This window comes from Phytophthora ramorum (assembly GCF_020800215.1).
Source record: "Phytophthora ramorum isolate Pr-102 chromosome Unknown Phyram_PR-102_s0003, whole genome shotgun sequence".
Lineage (NCBI taxonomy): Eukaryota > Oomycota > Peronosporomycetes > Peronosporales > Peronosporaceae > Phytophthora > Phytophthora ramorum.
The window spans coordinates 1704143-1722411 of record NW_027150649.1 but is presented as its reverse complement, the minus strand read 5'-3'; the positions used below and the strand labels follow the sequence as shown (position 1 = coordinate 1722411).

Here is an 18269-nt window from a genome sequence, read left to right as displayed (position 1 = left end):
TGGCCAATAGTAGTGAACCCTACTTCGGCAAACTCTGGTAGCACAATTCTCTTTTGTTTTCCAAGAAGGGCTTCAAGTATTTCATAATGTGGGGAAGTAAATTCATTTACTTCGAAGTACTTGTAGAAGAGTAGCTGGCCAGGTTTCATAAATTTCACTGATAAACTTATGATTTAGTTGTAGAGCCGCAGTGGTTGTCTTACAACGACTACATTTCCTTCGTTCTACCACATTTTGAAGAGATGGCTTGCTTAGAAGTAGATTCCAAAAACGAAGGCTTTAGTGGGCAGACATTTATGTCCAATATTGATACCCAGTCCGTGCACTTGAAGTGGTAACCTACAAAGACAGCATGTGGAGGTGTTTTTCCAGAGTGGGGAAATGAACACTTGGTCAAATCCCTCTACACCTTTGCCCGTCCTTCTTGGGAATAGTTGCAAGCAAAGTGAACACCGCACATGTCCTTAACGCAAATATCACATCATTGGCTTTCAAATCAAGGTCCAATGTGAGATTTATTGCATCCAATGTGGAACGGCCAGAAACGACTGGCTTCAGCGTGCTCCCGCCAATAATTCAATGACTGGTGAGGATACTCGCGCGCCAAAACGAACGCAAAACCACTTCACCAGGCTTCACGCTCAGTCCCCAACCCACCTCATAAGACGCAGATGCCCTCCCCCAAACGCTCCCCCGCTGAGAAGCGCCGGGTCCTTGAAGCCTACCGTGCCGGACGAGCTGACTGGCTCAAGGTCGCTGCCAACAACGGGATCAGCCGTTCGATGGCGTATCGTATTGCAGATACTGGTCGTGTTGAAGACCTTCCTCGTGGTGGCGCTCGTCGCAGCGTGGTGAAGGTCACACCGGAGGTAAAGGACCATCTCGAGGCATACCTCAACGACAATTGTACCTACACAATGGAGACCATGCAGAGGATGCTCATCGTAGACTTAGGACTGACGATCTCAACCTCAACCATTAGCCGCCACTTATTGGGCATGCTGTATACAGTTAAACAGACTCGAGTTGAGCCTACAACCTGCAACAACGAGACGAACAAGACCAAACGGCAGGAGTTTGCTATTCGCCTCAAGGAACATCAAAGAGTAGGCAACTGCATCGTGTATTTCGACGAAACAAACTACAACGTGTATTGCAAGCGCGGTCGAGGTCGCGCCAAGAAGGGCGAACGCGCAACGGTAGTTTTGCCGCCTTCCAAAGGCGCTAATTTGCAGGTCCAATGTGCCGTGAACTCGGCCATGGGTGTTGTGCTGAATCGAATGCGGCGGGGGAGTATCCGTATGGAACAAAATGCTGCTTTTATTGACGACATCTATCGCGCTGTGAAGGAATCCCAAGTTTTTCGTGAGAATTTCAGTGGCAAGAAGATAGTCGTTGTCTTGGACAATGCCCCTGCCCACCGACAGACCGAGGAGCGCGTGACGCCGCATGAGGATCTGGAACTCCTACGCTTAGCACCCTACTCACCGATGTGCAACCCCATCGAGGGGTGCTTTTCAGTATTGAAGGCTCGTATCAAGAATCATCTTGCGTTGGATCGGGGCGAAATTTGCGACCGCAGCAACATGCAGGACAGCGAAGGAAACATCTTGACCGTCAAGGAGCGTACGATGCGTTTTCTGGAGCGCGCTGCGCTAGCCAGCATCAAGTACATCACACCTACAATCGTAACCAACATGGAGCTGCATTGTCGCGATGCAGTGAACGCCGCAGCGGACATGGAGGACATGGTCTATGGAAAGTAGGAGTAGTGACGATAAGTTTCTGTGACTGTTCCACATTGGATGCAATAAATCTCACATTGGACCTTGATTTGAAAGCCAATGATGTGATATTTGCGTTAAGGACATGTGCGGTGTTCACTTTGCTTGCAACTATTCCCAAGAAGGACGGGCAAAGGTGTAGTTATGTCTGTCACGTGTTACACTGCAATCACTCGTCTCGTAAAACGCTGCCAATGGGAGGTCCCACCATGACTTACGGTGACAGTACATTCACTTTCAGCACTGGATCGAGTCGAGCGTACATCAGCAGGATCCACCACTTCGGCACCCCGGAAATTATTTGGTCGGTGATGCTGGGCCTTGCTAGAGAAAAAAAACTAAAGAAGACTTCTATCTGTCGCAACTGCAAGTTTACCATGGAGCGGGATTCTTTTGAGAGCATCGTCAACAAGACGAAGGTCAACGCTTCCTACGAAATCGAGTGGAGCAGTGACGAAGGTTCCGTTGGGAGTAAAATGCTGAAGAAATAACCACAGCCAAGATAACTTAGATGGTGCCATAGTTGTTGCCGTTGAATGTATAATCCTCCCAATTGATTTTTCAGAGGTAGCACTGACGCCGCAGCTAGAAGCCTGGTGCAAGCTCAAGGACTTTGCGCGCCTCATTTCGCTTTAGTCATTCCTGCTTTTGCTTCGTTCTAAACAACAATGGTGAAAACCAACACCTTTGAACTCCGAGTGGTTCTTGAGAATGGCGCCTATTTCTCCTACCAAAATCCATCCGACACTGTGTGCATCCAGTTTTCAGGCTGCACCAACTGGAAGGCTGCCAAGTCGGTTTTGTGGCGAAACCTTCCTGCTCAGTGGAGCGTCGACTTCTACCAGAGAGAGGGCTGTCTTGCCAGTAATGGCGACGTCTACTACTGGACTGGGAAGGAGGCAGGCGACGGTCTGTACAAGTTCAAGACGCCGCGAGCTATCAAGTCGATCTACGCTCGTCCGCTGTGGGGAAACATTCCCTGGAATGTCGCTCGCAAGTGTGTTCAACTTCGTCAACCTGCCAAGCGCGCGGAGTCTTCTCTGCTCAGCAACGAAACTTCAAGTAGCATTTGTGATGAAGTGAACGGAACGGAGAGGACTGAAGTTGGCTCAAATGTCGAGGAAGGTATTTCCTCCAATTGGTTTGATCCGATAGAGATTGAGGATGCGGCGACGAACTCGGGGAGTGCCGAAAAGGAGTGGAAGGCTGTTGCTGACGTTTTCATGAGCGGATAAGCCACTTGTGGGCAGTAAGTAGTTGTTAAGTTTGCTTGTTAACCAGCTATATGTTCCCAAGAAATGAGGGTTTCAACTTGACTTTTTCAAAAGTCTTGAGTATTTGGCGGACCTAAAACGAATAAAAGTAATGTGGATTGCACGAGCTCACGACATCCGAGGCATCACAGCACGAAAAACCATCGTCACCATCCAATATAATCCTCAATCCTGTATAACTAGCCTCACCACCAATTATCTCAGCCATGACTGGTTAATTTCTGGTAGACGTTCGTAAATTCCTACATGGAGCGCAGTAGCCTACTAAACTGTCACGTACATCCCCACTCTTTAATTTGCACGCAATCACTAACCCAGTTCTCTTTTCGAGCAAGCGATGGAGAGACCAGCGCCAGGAACTGTACCGCGTTTGGTGGTTGGCTTTGAGTGCGGACTAGGTAGTGGGATGACATACGACAATCCTCCCGACGGAATATGTTTTTCGTTTGGTGGCTGCCACCAATGGCGACGCGCTGATATGCTTGCATGGTACAAGCACCTAGTGACCAAGACCGCCATGTTCTTCGAACCCAACAGTTGCCTGACTTCGGGCCTTTTCAGCTACGCTTCGAACCAACAACATGTGACTGGCATTCGCTTTCTTCAGTCATCGATCCCGCCTTGGTAAATGACGATAATCAACGTCAACCATAGCAAAATGTTCAGGCGTCAGTCGTTTCTAGGCGATACCTGTTTGTTCAAGCCACGAGAGCACAACCCTCGATATGAACGAAATTACCCCCAACGGAACGTACTCGGTCGAGTGGATCAGTGATACAATGTTAGTTGGAGGCCTGTCGTTAAATTGGTCGGATATTCTTCTCCCTGACATGGGTGAGGGACCCTGGATGTTGGCATCAACTAGACAACCTGGTTATAGTACTGGGAAATGTAGGACGAACCAAGGAGGAAGTAACAACATTTCTGGTAATGAGTGGAGCGCACTAAACGAAACCAGTTTATTTCGGTAATAGAATGTGTGCAGAAATTGGGTTGTCGACACGACAAACACCAGCCTACACTTGGCGATATCGAACCCCGCTTCTCGATTTTATCTAATCGAGCACCACCCTGAAATTGAGTTGTTGGCGGGTGGCCGACTTTACGATTCACCTTCGTTGGCACGGCGATCTTCCTCCGCAGAACTTCCTCGTGACAGTTTACATTCTGCTCCCAACGACGCAGACATCTGTCGGCCAAGCTTTACTTCACCAAGCCAAAATGACGCAGCTGGAAGTGGTTCTCCAGAACGGAATCAAGATGGAATACCCGAATCCAGTCAACCACGCGTGCTTTTCAATCGGAGAATGCGATGAATGGCACCCGGCCAAACTACTTTTGTGGTGGGATCTCCCTGCGAACAGCGTCGCCATGTTTTTCGAGGACGCGAATTGCTACAGCGGTGAGGGATTTTCCATGTACACTACAGACCAAGGAGACGCCGACGGAGAAAAAGTATTTGAAAACCCACAGCCGATTCGGTCGATGATGCTGGGCACGAACAAGGACGTCGCAAGCTCGCTGAAAATTGGATCGACTGATATTGCCCACGGCTGTTGGGCGAACAGCCTCATCCACAGAAGCATTCTTCACCACACCTTCGAACCTTTTTGGTTTGAAAACGCTGCTGTTGATGCAAACGAGACGCTGCAAAATGCCACGAACCAATTCGACTCAGATTTTGATGGAAATCTGTCGGGAAACTGGTCCGAAGCTCTCACGCCAGAGACAGCAGAGGGAAATTTCACGGGCTAAACAAGGACGTTGATGTGTCGTCGTCTCCTCTTGCCAACTAAGTCGCATGAGTTACTAAAAGCAGGATGTATGCTTTGCTTGTTGGAAAGCGAAACGAGTTAACCATTTTAATTGCAATTCATACTTGTACTTCGTATCAAAATTTTGCTTATCTCTGTCAATTTTCTCCCAGCACTGGTTCTGTTGTATTGTTAATAAATCACGCGTTCGGAGTACATGTATGTTCGGCATCTTGATGTTCCGTACCTATGAGGGGCTATCATCCAAAATGGTTCGGTGTAGTGTATGTAGAAAATCATATTCTACCACAGTAGAGTTCCATTGATCTTTTTCAACGCAATCAGCGGTCTTGACAAGAAATCAAGTGATATTACAGGTACTACTACGGCCAACTCAATGGTTCTTCATTCCTCATTTTGCCAAGACAGACCTCAATTGGCTAGTGCGATCAAAACATGACGATTGCCTACCTGCGCGTGACTTTTCCAAAGACAGACACGCTCAAGTACAACAACCCGAAGAGTTGGCACTGCTTGGACTTCAAAACCTGTTCATACTGGCAACCAGCCAAGTCTATCTCGTGGGTGGACCTCCCTTACGACAAGTTTGCCGTGTTCTTTGAGACACGAGACTGCAGAGCGGAAGGCAAGTACGTCTTCACCTCAGCAGACGGCCTCACTTCCGGCATCAACAAGTTTCTCAACCCCCAGTCAATCCGGTCAATGATGATCGGAGAGGACCACAACCACACGCGTCACCCGGTGGCAACCCATTTCCTTTGCCCGGTCGTTTATGAAACGATAGCAAAGAGCTCCACTGATGAGGCAGTCAACAAAACTTACGAGTTTGATTGGAGTAGTGACGATGGATCAGTCGCGGATGGAGGCTTGTCATCGAACTGGTATGGTGCCCTTCCCAACGAGAATGAGGTTCCAGGATAGCGACAAGCATCCATGCATAATTTTTGTTGCGCTATGACCATTTACATGTTAGCTAACTAATAAATGTAGTGTTGCAATCTCTCTGACCCTATTAACTTTATCATCGCCTGAAAGCATGACGATAGTTCTTTTACCACACTGCATTAATACCAACGGGTTTTGCACACAGCATGCTGTTTGTGAATATGTTCTGAAACCCGACCAACAACGTGAGGTCACGGTTGTCAAAGTTCGGGCTTCTGTAATAGAGCGAGGTTGGCGAAGCATGGAGCGTTCGAATGATTTTCTTCGTCAGCCTAAGCCATGGTTCGGAACGGAGGAACTAAATGTTCATGCTGCCAATCCTCCATTTCCCCTTTTGCACTATTCAAGAGGCATCGGTACCTGGTGCGATGCCCATTTACGAGCTTACTGCGATTTTTGACGGCGGCACGGTGAATTACTCCAACCCTGTAACTTGGACATGCTTGGAGTTCGGCAGCTGCTCGAACGGGAAATTAATAAAAAGCGTGCACTGGAGACTCCCTGCCAACAAGTATGGCGTCTTGTACGAAAGCGAAAAGTGCGTCGCCGGCGGCCAGTTCCACTACATCACGGACATGAACGACTTGGATGCAACGCAGAAACTCAAGACGGCCCGGGTATTTCGCTCGATGATGGTTCGAGAAAGTGTTGATAGCACGCTCCCACCCTCGGTTGCGTATACGAATCGCTGTTCCTCGACTTTTGATGACAAAGAGAGCACTAGCGTTGACGGCTCGTCGGTCGCCGCGAACGAACCAAACATCACTGGAAACCTGTCGTCGAACTGGTATGCTGTGCTTTCCAGCACTTCACTGCCATTGAAAAACGGCTCCAGCTCCTACTGCGACACTGCCACCATTCTCAACGACTAAATTCTTGATCCAGCAATTCTGGATTGTCATCTGCATGTACGAATTGAGTTTTGTGTTTAGTATTATACCACGACATCTATGGTAATGGGTAAAACACAATCACTTCTAATGCCTGACGCTGAATCACAACAGCTCGCCCGAGTCTGTGATATACAATCAAGCAAGATTGACACCCCGTCCTGGTATCATCATTGGTCGTGAACACCGCCAGGTCCGTACTATGTTTTGCTACCACTTCTAGTTTTGCTCTTATCGACGCAGACATGGTGCAGTCCCTGTCTGCAGTATTCACCAACTTTGACTCCATCACGTACGAAAACCCCGTGAGCTGGACGTGTTTGGAGTTCAGCGGTTGCTCCAACTGGCACACAACCGAAATCGTGAGTTGGAGGCTTCCGTCCAACAAGTATGGGATCTTGTACACGAGCGACAAGTGCGTTGCTGAGGGCCAGTTCCACTACATCTCGAACCGGAAGGCGATCACTGGCCGGGCTCAATTGATCAAACCCCGGAAATTCCGCTCTATGATGGTCGCAGAGTATGTTGCTCGACCTTCACTGAAATATTTGACCAAGTGCTCCGCAAACAAGAAAGAACGCGGTGGTATCGTGGATGAGACGACCGCCAACGCGACTGAGTGGAGTTCCGCCGATGGATCTGTGAAAGGCTTCAACTGACACGACGTTCTTCCCAACATGTCAAAGAACTAGGGAAGTCCCTTCTACGGCGACGGAGTTGTAGTTTGAACGGACCACATCAGTCTTTACCTGCCAACAGTCTTTTTCGTGATTTAAGGAGGTATTTGCGCTTCTTAGGAAATTGGCCACCATCGACTTGTGTTTGCACGGAATGTTCAGGAATGTATCACTAATACTACGCAACTCTCGTTCATGTTCGAGGGAGGGGTCAAGTACTTCGTATTTCGTATGCGAAGCGTGCTCAAGATTGTTACACTTTTCGTTTTCCACTCAGGTGCCGACAACTTCGCTGTCTGTGCATTTTGCATGCGCGCGTCGATAATGATAGGGATGGATGCGAACCACACGCGTCGGCCGTCGTTCACCTCCCCCATGTGTGCCGAGCGCACACTCACGACCAGCCATGGACCGACAACAGAGCGATTTGTCCTTAAACTGGTCGGACCCCCCCCCCCCCCTATGAAAACATTTAGGAGCCAATGACTCCAGCTAACCAATGTTGGTTCGGATAATACGATAGGTAATGAAAGAATTCTGTTGCATCCACAAGTTCGTAAAGTATCAAGACTCAAGATCTTGGCTGATAGTTCAAAGAAGCCCAGGGATTGTGCCAGACTCGAGTGATTCAAAATCTCCTTCTCGTGACTTGCTCATTCTCCAATTTGCACCTATCGAGGCTTCAGTAGAAAGCACCTGAGCAATGATTCAAACCAAAGTGACCGTGCAGTTTTCAAAGATTAACTACATTTCGTACCTGAGTCGCGACACGTTCATTTGCATCACGTTCAGCAGCTGCTCGGACTGGGAGCCTGCGCTTTCGATCACCTGGGACGACCTCCCGATAAAGAAGTACGCTATGTTTTACGAGACGGACACGTGCCGCATTGGAGGCAAGTACTACCACATCTCGGACGTTGGAACAGAGCAGGGATCGCACACGTTTAAAACCTCGCAAGCAATCCGGTCATTTATGATCGGGAAGGACAACGACTACTCGCGTCGACCGTCGGTCATCGCCTGCAGCTGCTGCACCGCAGAAGAACGCGCCATTCTCAAGGAAACCTCAACAAACGTCACCATCAAGCTCCAAAACGGTTCGGACGGAGGTCTTTCTTCAAATTGGTCCGATGTTCTCCCCGCCGGCAGCTTCTTCCAGGAGGCTGCGCGTAACTAAACCTTCAGTCAACAGGGTCCTACCATGAACGTGACGTCAAACCAACACATTTTCCTAATAAAAAATATATATATATTGCAGTCCACACACTTCCACATCAAGCGTACAGCGCTACCTCTCCGTCACACTCGTGAATTAACAAGTTGGGCTCCGATCAACGTTGCGGCCCGCCCCACATGTACTTGTAGATGGAGGACGCACCACTGGTGAGCGAGCTCGCCACAGTGGACACTGTCGCCTCTACAGCCTCCACGCCGATCTTGACGGACGACCCCACAGAAGTCATGCCCTTGGACACCGTCTTCTCGTTCGAGTGAGCGTGCACAAAGTCACTGAGCTTCAATCCAATGCGCTCGTTGAGCTTGCCCTCCATCCGCAGCATCAGCGCCGTCGCCGCCTCGTCGTCAGACTGACCCGGCAAGAATCGCTCGATCACGAAAGCCTCGAGATCGCTCTGAGTGTAGTTCACGCCGAAATCCGTGATCTCTGGCAGCGCCTTCACCACCAGGGTGAGCATGATCATAAACAGACTCACGTGTCGCCTCAAACAGTTGAACGCGATCACGCAGAGCTGTTTGAACTGCTCGAACTGCTGCGTCTGCGAGCCTCCGAGCGCCTCGATCATGTAGTGGTCGAGCCGCATGGGCGGCTGCAACGGCTTCGGGTCCTTGCCCAGGATGAAGCCGTAGTCGATGTGGAACAGAATGCCATCCTTCGTGAGCATCACGTTGTCTGCGTGGCGATCACCCACGCCCAGCAGGAACGTGATCACCGTGTACGCTGCCAGACTCTCCCGGAACGACGACGAAATGTCGCTCAGCGTGCGGTGGCCGTTGTAGTGATGCAGGAAATTCATAATTGTCCCGTGGTCGCGGATGATGGAGTACAGCGTGTGCGCGTTCTCCACGATCTCGATGAGTCCATCAAAGCTGCTCGTTGGAAGCACGCGGTATGTCACCAGCGGGATATCCAGCCGAGTCTCCTTCTTCAGAATGAGATACATCACGTTGATGATGTTCTGAACGATCGCGTCCTTCCGCAAATCGTCCCGCTTGTACATGAGCCGGTAGTGTGGCAGCTTCTGCGTGCGCCGACTCCATGTGTTCCGCTGTGACTCCGAGCTCACATCAGCCGAGTCTTCAGCCTCCTCTTCTTCGCGATTGACGCCCGTGCACGTGATGATCATGGGTGCCTCCGCGCTTCGCTTCACCTCAATTTTCTTGTAGTTTATCCCACTAACTTTGACTTGCGGATCCACAGGTAGTCGAAGGAGCGGCCATTCCTTGTCACGGTTCGTTGAGACCTGGTCCAATTCGTCCGACTTCCTGTCATCTGGAGACGTACCGAGGGACGACTTCTTAATCGATGCCTGCAAGATCCGACGAGCATCTTCTACCGGAATGCGTGGAGGGATTTTCCACATCAAGTCAACCAATTCCTGACCCCGAAGAAGCTGCTCCCCAATATCGTCGTTGACAAACTTTCTGGAGGAGTCCACCAACCGCCCACCAGAAGACTTATCCTTAAACTGCGCCAATGTAAGCAGCAATCGCTGTTTCATGCCATCAAACTTGCGGCGACAGCTCGGGTCTTCGGCCATGACTGTAAGGCCCCAATAAAAATCATAGCAGAAACGGATGTCGCATTGCGCTTGGCGGATCAATGACTGTCCGAGCTTGCTTCCAACTGCGTTCGACTCCACGCTGAGACTGTGCAGAAGAACTTGCAAGTAGCTCCACCATTCGTTCTCCGTTGCAGTCTTCAGCAGCGCGTCAACCGCCATCGCGCGCAGCCGGTAGTTGTAAATGGTTTCGTCGGCTAAGATTTCCAGTGCATCAACGCTGCCAATCTGCGGTTTGCAGAGCCGCGAGCACATAGTCAGCATGCATTTATGTGTGCGCTCCTTCTGCAGCAACTCAAGCACCTCGTCCACCAGGACCGAGTTCATCTCTCGCCGTCGTCGTGCAGCAGTCGGGCTTTCCATGTCGCTCTCAGTCATGTCAATGGAGAAGTGCTCCGCTTCATTTTCTTCCGAGAAGTCCACAGCTTTAACGAGCTGCAACAACCACTTCGTATGGCCAGCCAGAAACTTGCGGTTGATGATCAGCATCTTCTTCTCTCTCTCGGACAGGCGATGCGTCGGCAAATAGTACTGGATCTGGCGGAACATCGACAGACACATGATGGTCGCGCGGTGCCACTTGCGGCACACTTGGCCCAACGTCCGCAGTTCTTGCAGGTCGAACTCGCACAGCTCGAACACCTTGACCGTGTTGTAGTGGTGTCGTCGCTGCTGCAGTGCGCATGCGCAGTCGTCACAAACGCGCTGCATGACGCTGCCATCGGGCACATGCACGGATCTATGGGCACTGGGCGCTGTCGTCGCCCCACTGCTCGACAGCGACGAGGACGCGCTGCCCGACCGCGAGCGGTTCGGAGTGAACTTGCTGATCACGTTGGTCTCCTGCAGCCTCTGCACGTCCTTCAGAAACTTCTCCTGCTGTTCCTCATGCGAGAACCTCCACGACCCCGAGTCGTTAAACGAGTGCCTACCCGTCCCACTACCACTCAAATCCACCCCTGCGGCGTTCGGGCTCGAGTACGACGTCAAGTACCAGCCAATATTGCCAATGAGGTCGCTCGCATTCGTCGACAGCGCGTTGTACGCCGGTGCAACGGGAGTGGCCTCGTAGTCTCCTGGAATGACCACCCGTTGACTCGAACAGGCCGAGCAGAAGATGCGGCCACATGCTCGACAATGGTGTTTGCGAATCAGCAGCGAGAAGACCGTGTGGCACTTGAAACACGCGAAGACGGCGTCGTCTTGCACCCAAGAGGAGAGTCTTCTGGGCTGCACGAACCTGTACATGTCCTGACCCAGCTGTCCGTCGTCTCCATTGGTCCATTCTTCGTCCTCTGTGCCTGCTTCGCGGTCCTCTTCACTCTCCTCCAAAATATCTTCGCTGCCTTCGTACACGGAGTCCAGCAGGCCGCTGCCATAGGCCGGAGGTCCTGCGTCCTGCGTCTCCAGGACAGGGAAGCGGCGAACCTGCGTGTTTAAAGGTCGTGGGACACGCCCATTAGCTGGTGGAGGCTTCCGTCGTCTTCTCTGCTGCTCGTGTAGCGTGCTACGCGCCTCCAAGACCTGCGAGAAGGACAGGTCGATGGCGGACGGTTCGTGGCTGTACATGACGCGATTTTGACGCTTGTAGCGTGCGTTGAGCGTTGCAAAAGGTTCCAAATTGAAGAGAAGAGAATGGACAAGAGGATGCAGCGGAGAGAGCGGCGCGTGGAGCCCTGGAGACGCGCACGTCCGAGCAGCTTCTCGCTTGATGCTGTTGCCCTGGCAAAACGGATGTGTATCAGGTTGAAGAGGTCTCAGCTATTTATGGTCGGAAGAAATCCATTGGCCGAAACTCTGAGTTGGCTTCAGTTGGCTGCCATTGGCCAGTGACAACAACAGATGGGAGAAGGATCTTTTCAACCAATACGGGGACTTGTTCCGTCGAAACCAGCGGCAGTCTGGTCGGAGGGAAACGAGGGGGGGAGGAAATCCGTCACTTTCGAAAGAAGCTCGCGGCGCGCAACCACAAGTTTTACAGTAAACAGTTTTTATTCAGAATGGACAAGGTGCTGGAGTACAAGGAGAAGATCTCGGCCAAGCTGGAGCGGTACGAGAAGATCGTGGAGCTGGAGAAGGCGACGGGCGTGGACAAGTTCTACATCTTCTGCGTGGGGGCGCTGCTGGCGGGCATCCTGCTGTTCGTGGTGGGCGGCGAGGAGCTCGTGGTGGGCCTCGTGGGCTTCATCTACCCGGCCTACATGTCGTTCAAGGCCATCAACACGCCCGGCACGGGGGACGACACCCAGTGGCTCACGTACTGGGTCGTCTACGCCTTCTTCAACCTCACGGAGTCGCTCACGGACCTCGTGCTGTCGTGGATCCCCTTCTACTTCTTCTTTAAGATCGCCTTCCTGGTGTGGAGCTACCACCCGAGCACCCAGGTACGACAATATCCCATAAGTTACAAAGCTATAGGTTGTAGATGGCTAACGGATAGTTGTGTATCTTTCATTGCAGGGCTCGAACGTCATCTACAACTCGCTGATCAAGCCGTACGTGGCGCCCCACGTGGGCCAGATCGACTCTGCGCTCAAGCGCGGCGAGCAGGCGGCCAAGGACGTGGCGGCTAAGATCCAGGAGAAGACCCAGTAATGTGAAGAGAAGACGGTCGTCAGCCACCAGTAGTGACGTGTGGACCTGCTCGCCTGCTGCTGCAGGGCACGTAGCAGCAGCCTCTGTTGTGGTTTATTGCTGCTTGGCTAGCAGCGAGCGAGCAGCCCGCGAAGGTCTTTGTATTTTGACCCGGATAATCCACTTTTACACACTCTACTGCTTGTGACCGTCATGAACCACCGCAATATAGCTTCTCCGTGGTCAGCCATTATCCAACAGCCGGCGGAGAAAGATCGGGTCGTCAGTCACGTGCTGTCCTGTGATTGGCAGAAACAGGCACTTCATGTTGTTCGCCTTCTATTGGTTGTAAATGCGGGTGGATCCGGCGTAGGTTTTTACCCAACCGGGGGCCGTCAGTTGATATCCGATCGAGTGGAGACCATGGCGGTCAGCAGCAAGCAGTTGCCGGCGAAGGAGAGCGCGCTCTTCCGATCCATTGTGGTGCGTACAGTCATTATCATACACCCCACCTTCTTCCCCTCCTCTTCCTCTCCACTTGCGCTCCTTCCACGCCCCCCAACCCCTCCTACAAGCGCACTAGAAACCTTTGCTAACATTTTATTTGTTATATATATTCTTATTTGTAGAAATGCTACGAAATAAAGCAGTACAAAAAGGGTCTCAAGGCCGCAGATGCGATCCTGAAGAAGCACCCGGAGCACGGCGAGACGCTGGCCATGAAGGGCCTGACGCTCAATTGCATGGGGCGCAAGGACGAGGCCTACGAGCTCGTTAAGAGCGGCCTGCGCCACGACCTGCGCAGCCACGTGTGCTGGCACGTGTTCGGGCTGCTCTATCGCTCGGATCGCAACTACGCTGAGGCCATCAAGTGCTACCGCAACGCCATCCGCATCGACCCGGAGAACCTGCAGATCCTGCGGGACCTGTACCTGCTGCAGGTGCAGATGCGCGACCTCAAGGGCTTCGCGGAGACGCGTCGCACCATGCTCACGCTCAAGCCCAACAACCGCAACAACTGGATCGGCTTTGCCATCGCGCACCACTTGGTGGGCAACTTTCAGATGGCCATTGACATTATTGAAAAGTACTTTAGCACTTTGGAAGGAGAGCACGAGGCCAACTACGAGGACAGCGAGATCCACTTGTACCAGAACCAGCTGATCGAGGAGGCTGGCGATATTGAGAAGGCGCTGAAGCACCTCGAGGAGAATAAGGACCAGATCACGGACACGCTCTTCTGGCGACAGAAGAAGGGCCAGTTCTTGCTGCAGCTCGAGCGCTACGACGACGCCCGCGCGGCCTTCGAGGAGCTGCTGGAGATCAACTTTGACAACTACGAGTTCCACCGCGGCCTGCAGTGCGCCGTGCTGAAGCGCAAGGACCTGTTTGTGGCCAGGCCCACGCAGAAGAAGACGCCGCTACCGTCTGAGGTGGTTGATTTCTCCAAGGAGACCAATGGCGCGCAGCTGGAGAAGGCGCTCGCCGACTTTTACACGGAAAAGAAGACGACCATTGGCGCCGAGTCGCTCATCTCGCTGCGCTTCCCGCTGGATTTCACGCGCGGCGCCGAGTTTGAGAAGTACGCGGATGTGTACCTGAAGAAGCAGCTGAACAAGAACGTGCCGTCGCTGGGTGCAGACCTGAAGCCGCTGTACGCGGACAAGGACAAGACCAAGGTGCTGGAGGAGCTGATTCTCGGATACCTCAAGTCTCTGGAGGCCAAGAAGCCGCTGGACCAGGGAGACAACTCCCTGGCGGCCAACGCGACGGAGAAGGTGCTCCTGTGGACCAACTACCTGGCGGCGCAGCACTACGACCGTCTGGGTAACCACGCCAAGGCGATGGAATACATTGAGAAGTGCATTAAGCAGGAGCCGAGTCTGCTGGACTTTTTCCAGCGGAAGGCACGCATTCTGAAGCACATGGGCGACCTGAACCAAGCTGCAGACGTGATGGTTGAGGGCCGCAAGCTGGACCTGGCAGACCGCTACATTAATAACAAGGCCACGGAGTACCTGCTGCACGCGGACCGAGTGGAGGAGGCCGATGCTACGATTGCCCTTTTCACTCGACACGAAGGCGACCCGCAGCAGAACCTGTTCGAAATGCAGTGCATGTGGTACGAAATCGAGTGCGGCAAGAGTCAACTGCGCCAGCAGAAGTACGGCCTTGCGCTGAAGCGCTTCTTCGCGGTGGAGAAGCACTTCAACGACTTCATCGAGGACCAGTTCGACTTCCACACGTACTGCATCCGCAAGATGACCCTGCGCGCGTACATCCAGATGCTGCGGCTGTGCGATGAGATCTACAGTCGCCCGTTCTTCGTGGAGGCTGCCCACGGCGCCATCGCCTGTTACGAGGCTCTGGCTGACAAGGAGGACAAGGAGGCACAGGAGGCGGCGAAGGCTGCTGCTGCCGCGGCCAACATGTCGGCTGCCGAGAAGAAGAAGGCAAAGCGCGCGCAGGCTAAGGCTCGCAAGGCGGAGTTCAAGAGGAAAGAAGAGGAGGAACTTAACGCGAAGCTGCACAAGGAGGCGGAGGAGAAGGAGCGCGAGGCGGCCAAGAACGGCAAGCCCAAGGCTAACGCGGGCCCCACTCGCCCCAAGGACGACGACCCGCTTGGCGAGAAGCTTGCGGAGAAGCCTGCTCTCGAGGAGGCTTGGCGTTTCGTGTCGATCCTGCAGCAGTACGCGTCGGAGGACGTGAAGACGCACGTGGCGGCGTTCGACATTGCTCTTCGCAAGAAGAAGTTCCTGCTGTGTTTGCAGGCTCTGCTGAAGGCTCAGACGGTGGAGAACGTGTCAGCGGAGGTCAAGAAGGAGCTGAGTTCGCGTCGCGCAGTGTTCCTGGAGCAGGTCAAACAGGTGACAAACCCCGTCGTGTTGAAGATCATCCACGAGAAGCAGGCTGAGCTGAAGAATTAGAGGGTCGGTGCGAAGGACCAAGGGTAGTGTTTCGAGATGTGGGCGTCGCGCTGAAGAGATCTGCAGCTCGAGTTGATGGGGGCGGCCGTCCGTGCTTTAGAGACGAGGTAGAGACAGGAGATGCATGACGAGAGCTCGTCCGTCGACAGTCAATAGAGCAGCATCCTGCGTGCTGCGGCTGCCAAAATGATTAGCAATGTCGTGTCCGTCGAGTCCCATCGTTGCCTGATCTCCACCCATTCCGCCCCGTCTATCGGAGACTGTCAGCAGTTATCAGCGAGATGTGGCGCCGTCCTTGCGTGCTTCGGAGCCGGCGGAGTTTGTCTGTGCGCAGGTTCTCGACTGCTTTTGTCGGGGGTGACGCCCCCCTTGCTCCTGTGAAGCTCTACGTGATCGCTGGAGAGGCGTCGGGCGACGCCATCGGGGCCAAAGTCGTTCGTGCGTTAAAGCGGCATCCCCAGTCGCTGGAATTCCGAGGCGTCGGAGGGTAAGTCTTGGGTGGCTTTGAGCTGTAGATGGGGTTGCAATGACCGTTGCTGCAATGGTACAGACCGCAGATGTGCGAGGCTGGTGGGTTTGAGTCGCTCTTCCCTATGCAAGAACTGTCCGTCATGGGACTTGTCGAGGTGGTGCCCTACCTGTGGCGCTTTCGGGTAGGACGCTAAAGTTGATCACGTGTAGGTTGAGATCTGGCAGTGATGGGGTTGTGCTGTGGTAGCGGCGGATTCAGGATACGCTGCGTGATATTGAGGAGTTCCAGCCCGAGCTGGTGCTCACTATCGACTCCAAGGGGTTTACATTTCGGGTGTTGAAGGCGCTGCAAGCGAGTGAGCAAAAGTCGGGTGCCAGGCGAGTCAAGAAGGCACATTATGTGGCGCCATCGGTCTGGGCTTACAAGCACCGAGGCAAGCGCGATTTCTCAGAGTTGAAACAGCTTCTGGATGTCATGTTCACGATCTTGCCCTTTGAAGAGGAGGTTTTCCGCGCTGGTGACTTGAGGCAGAAAGATGATGCTACAGGAGAGCGGACCTGGTGTCACTTTGTGGGCCACCCAGCAGTGGAAGACTTCTTGGAAGTTCATGGGGTTTATGACACTGTCCCAAGCGGGATAGTGCCAGCCAATGATTGTTTACCCGACGATGCCGTCGAAGTGGGGACTGATGCTCTGCTGGACTTGTCAAAGTTCGAGCCGAACAGATTATTGGCGCGTGGGCAACTGCTGCAGGTGCTGGCGGCAAATGGACGTGAATCAAGCGCCAGAGCTCGCGTCAGAGAAGACCACGGAATCCCCACGGATGCATTTGTGATATGCGCCCTTGTCGGAAGGTGCGTTGAGCTATCTGCTTTGCCATGACACAATAACTTACCGCTTCTACTGTAGTCGGGCGAATGAAGTGAAGAAGTCTTCACAGTTAGTCATTGAAGCTATTGAAGAATTCAAGCGAAGGAACAAGTCGGGACGAGATGACCAAGTATGCGTTTGGTGGATGAAGTGAGTTTATGGACGGGTTTTTTGTTGCTAACTCCTCGTGTACTAGATTTACGTCGTGTTTCCCACAATCGCTGCAGTGAAGGAGGAAGTCAATACCCATATTGCAGCTATAGCCCCTGGCGTACAGTGTCGGGTTTTGACTGACCTTGACGCTGGAGCACGGCTTCGGTTGTTTCAGGTAACACAGAGTATCAAACAGAGAGTGTTGTGGCTGAACTGACGCTTTCTTTCATTGTAGAGCTCTGATCTCGCTGTGGCCGTGTCTGGAACGATTGTGCTTGAAACCACGTTAGCAACTCTGCCGACTGTCGTCATCTATCGCGCTAACAGGCTAACCGAGTGGATTGCTCAACGGCTAGCAGCAGTCCGGTTTGTATCAGTACCCAACCTACTACTTGGAAGGTGAGTGAACAACCATGTTGCTTTTTTTAACGCGTTTGCGAGTGTAAACTAAATGTTTTCGTGGACAGATCGTTGATACCAGAGCTCCTATTCAGCGGCTGCACCGCACCGAAGATTGCCGACGCACTTGAGTGAGTTGCACCGATATATCACCTTCTGAAAGCCATTTTAGTGAGGTACTCATGGTGTTGGTGTATGTTTCACAGAAGACTACAGCAGCATCCACGTGGACAACGTGACGCATTGCAACTTGCTATGGCTGTGAGTACTTTGACGAAGTGGAAGGAAGCAGATGCTGGCACTGAGGCGAGTCTACGACCAATTCGAGCTAGCGACCTTGTCGCAAAGCACATTCTCAACGTGTTAGCGGAGGAGTACCCACAACTCTGAGGAAACTACGACAAAATCCACATTCCTCAAGATACAGCAAAGCAGTGCGCCGCAAGGCCTTACTGGGTGAGGATTTCAATGGTACGCATTCCATCCATTGTAAGCATCAATAATCACCGATGGGGAAGTTGTTGTCCTGTTTGGAATGGAACGCAGGTGGTGATTATTTGAGCAGTTAGGACGGACGCATCTCGGCTTTGGACTCGGAAGTTCTTCATCTCGAGTTTATCGGGCAGCTGTCGAGCGCCTTGGACATTCACGGAAAGCCACTGGTCAAGTTTGGCGTCAATACCTACGCCGAAGTGGTGGCCGCAGCAGGAGCGATCGGAGTCGACATCGGA

At 52.6% G+C, this 18269-nt stretch overlaps 9 protein-coding genes across 11 annotated transcripts; 8 read left to right on the top strand and 1 right to left on the bottom strand.

Annotated features, from left to right (window-relative positions):
• Positions 1-2452: 2452 nt before the first annotated feature.
• KRP23_3719 (uncharacterized protein) lies at positions 2453-3019 on the top strand (the record flags this gene model as incomplete). The annotated part of the gene is made up of 1 exon (XM_067888609.1): positions 2453-3019. The coding sequence occupies one exon, from the start codon at positions 2453-2455 to the stop codon at positions 3017-3019; it is 567 nt and encodes a 188-aa protein (XP_067747835.1).
• A 1260-nt stretch (positions 3020-4279) lies between these two features.
• KRP23_3718 (uncharacterized protein) lies at positions 4280-4813 on the top strand (the record flags this gene model as incomplete). Its single annotated transcript, XM_067888608.1, has 1 exon — positions 4280-4813. The coding sequence occupies one exon, from the start codon at positions 4280-4282 to the stop codon at positions 4811-4813; it is 534 nt and encodes a 177-aa protein (XP_067747834.1).
• A 1267-nt stretch (positions 4814-6080) lies between these two features.
• Positions 6081-6650, top strand: KRP23_3717 (uncharacterized protein; the record flags this gene model as incomplete). The annotated part of the gene is made up of 1 exon (XM_067888607.1): positions 6081-6650. One exon carries the CDS (start codon positions 6081-6083, stop codon positions 6648-6650), a length of 570 nt encoding a protein of 189 aa, XP_067747833.1.
• Positions 6651-6913: 263 nt separating this feature from the next.
• On the top strand, positions 6914-7327 carry KRP23_3716 (uncharacterized protein; the record flags this gene model as incomplete). The annotated part of the gene is made up of 1 exon (XM_067888605.1): positions 6914-7327. One exon carries the CDS (start codon positions 6914-6916, stop codon positions 7325-7327), a length of 414 nt encoding a protein of 137 aa, XP_067747832.1.
• Positions 7328-8048: 721 nt separating this feature from the next.
• Positions 8049-8522, top strand: KRP23_3715 (uncharacterized protein; the record flags this gene model as incomplete). Its single annotated transcript, XM_067888604.1, has 1 exon — positions 8049-8522. The coding sequence occupies one exon, from the start codon at positions 8049-8051 to the stop codon at positions 8520-8522; it is 474 nt and encodes a 157-aa protein (XP_067747831.1).
• Positions 8523-8676: 154 nt separating this feature from the next.
• On the bottom strand, positions 8677-11712 carry KRP23_3714 (putative phosphatidylinositol kinase L615; the record flags this gene model as incomplete). 2 transcript variants are annotated; one of them, XM_067888602.1, is made up of 2 exons in its annotated part: positions 10544-10550; positions 10613-11712. In XM_067888602.1, 2 exons carry the CDS (start codon positions 11710-11712, stop codon positions 10544-10546), a joined length of 1107 nt encoding a protein of 368 aa, XP_067747829.1. The 2 variants fall into 2 exon arrangements, with proteins under 2 accessions (XP_067747830.1, XP_067747829.1); XM_067888603.1 differs by having other exon boundaries at positions 8677-11712.
• A 431-nt stretch (positions 11713-12143) lies between these two features.
• Positions 12144-12738, top strand: KRP23_3713 (Receptor expression-enhancing protein 5; the record flags this gene model as incomplete). The annotated part of the gene is made up of 2 exons (XM_067888601.1): positions 12144-12527; positions 12604-12738. 2 exons carry the CDS (start codon positions 12144-12146, stop codon positions 12736-12738), a joined length of 519 nt encoding a protein of 172 aa, XP_067747828.1.
• Positions 12739-13140: 402 nt separating this feature from the next.
• On the top strand, positions 13141-15644 carry KRP23_3712 (N-terminal acetyltransferase A complex auxiliary subunit NAA15; the record flags this gene model as incomplete). Its single annotated transcript, XM_067888600.1, has 2 exons — positions 13141-13200; positions 13347-15644. 2 exons carry the CDS (start codon positions 13141-13143, stop codon positions 15642-15644), a joined length of 2358 nt encoding a protein of 785 aa, XP_067747827.1.
• A 281-nt stretch (positions 15645-15925) lies between these two features.
• Positions 15926-17928, top strand: KRP23_3711 (the record flags this gene model as incomplete). 2 transcript variants are annotated; one of them, XM_067888599.1, is made up of 8 exons in its annotated part: positions 15926-16131; positions 16195-16297; positions 16363-16970; positions 17026-17116; positions 17183-17314; positions 17375-17538; positions 17607-17669; positions 17748-17928. In XM_067888599.1, the coding sequence occupies 8 exons, from the start codon at positions 15926-15928 to the stop codon at positions 17926-17928; spliced, it is 1548 nt and encodes a 515-aa protein (XP_067747826.1). The 2 variants fall into 2 exon arrangements, with proteins under 2 accessions (XP_067747826.1, XP_067747825.1); XM_067888598.1 differs by having other exon boundaries at positions 17745-17928.
• Between the last annotated feature and the right edge of the window lie 341 nt (positions 17929-18269).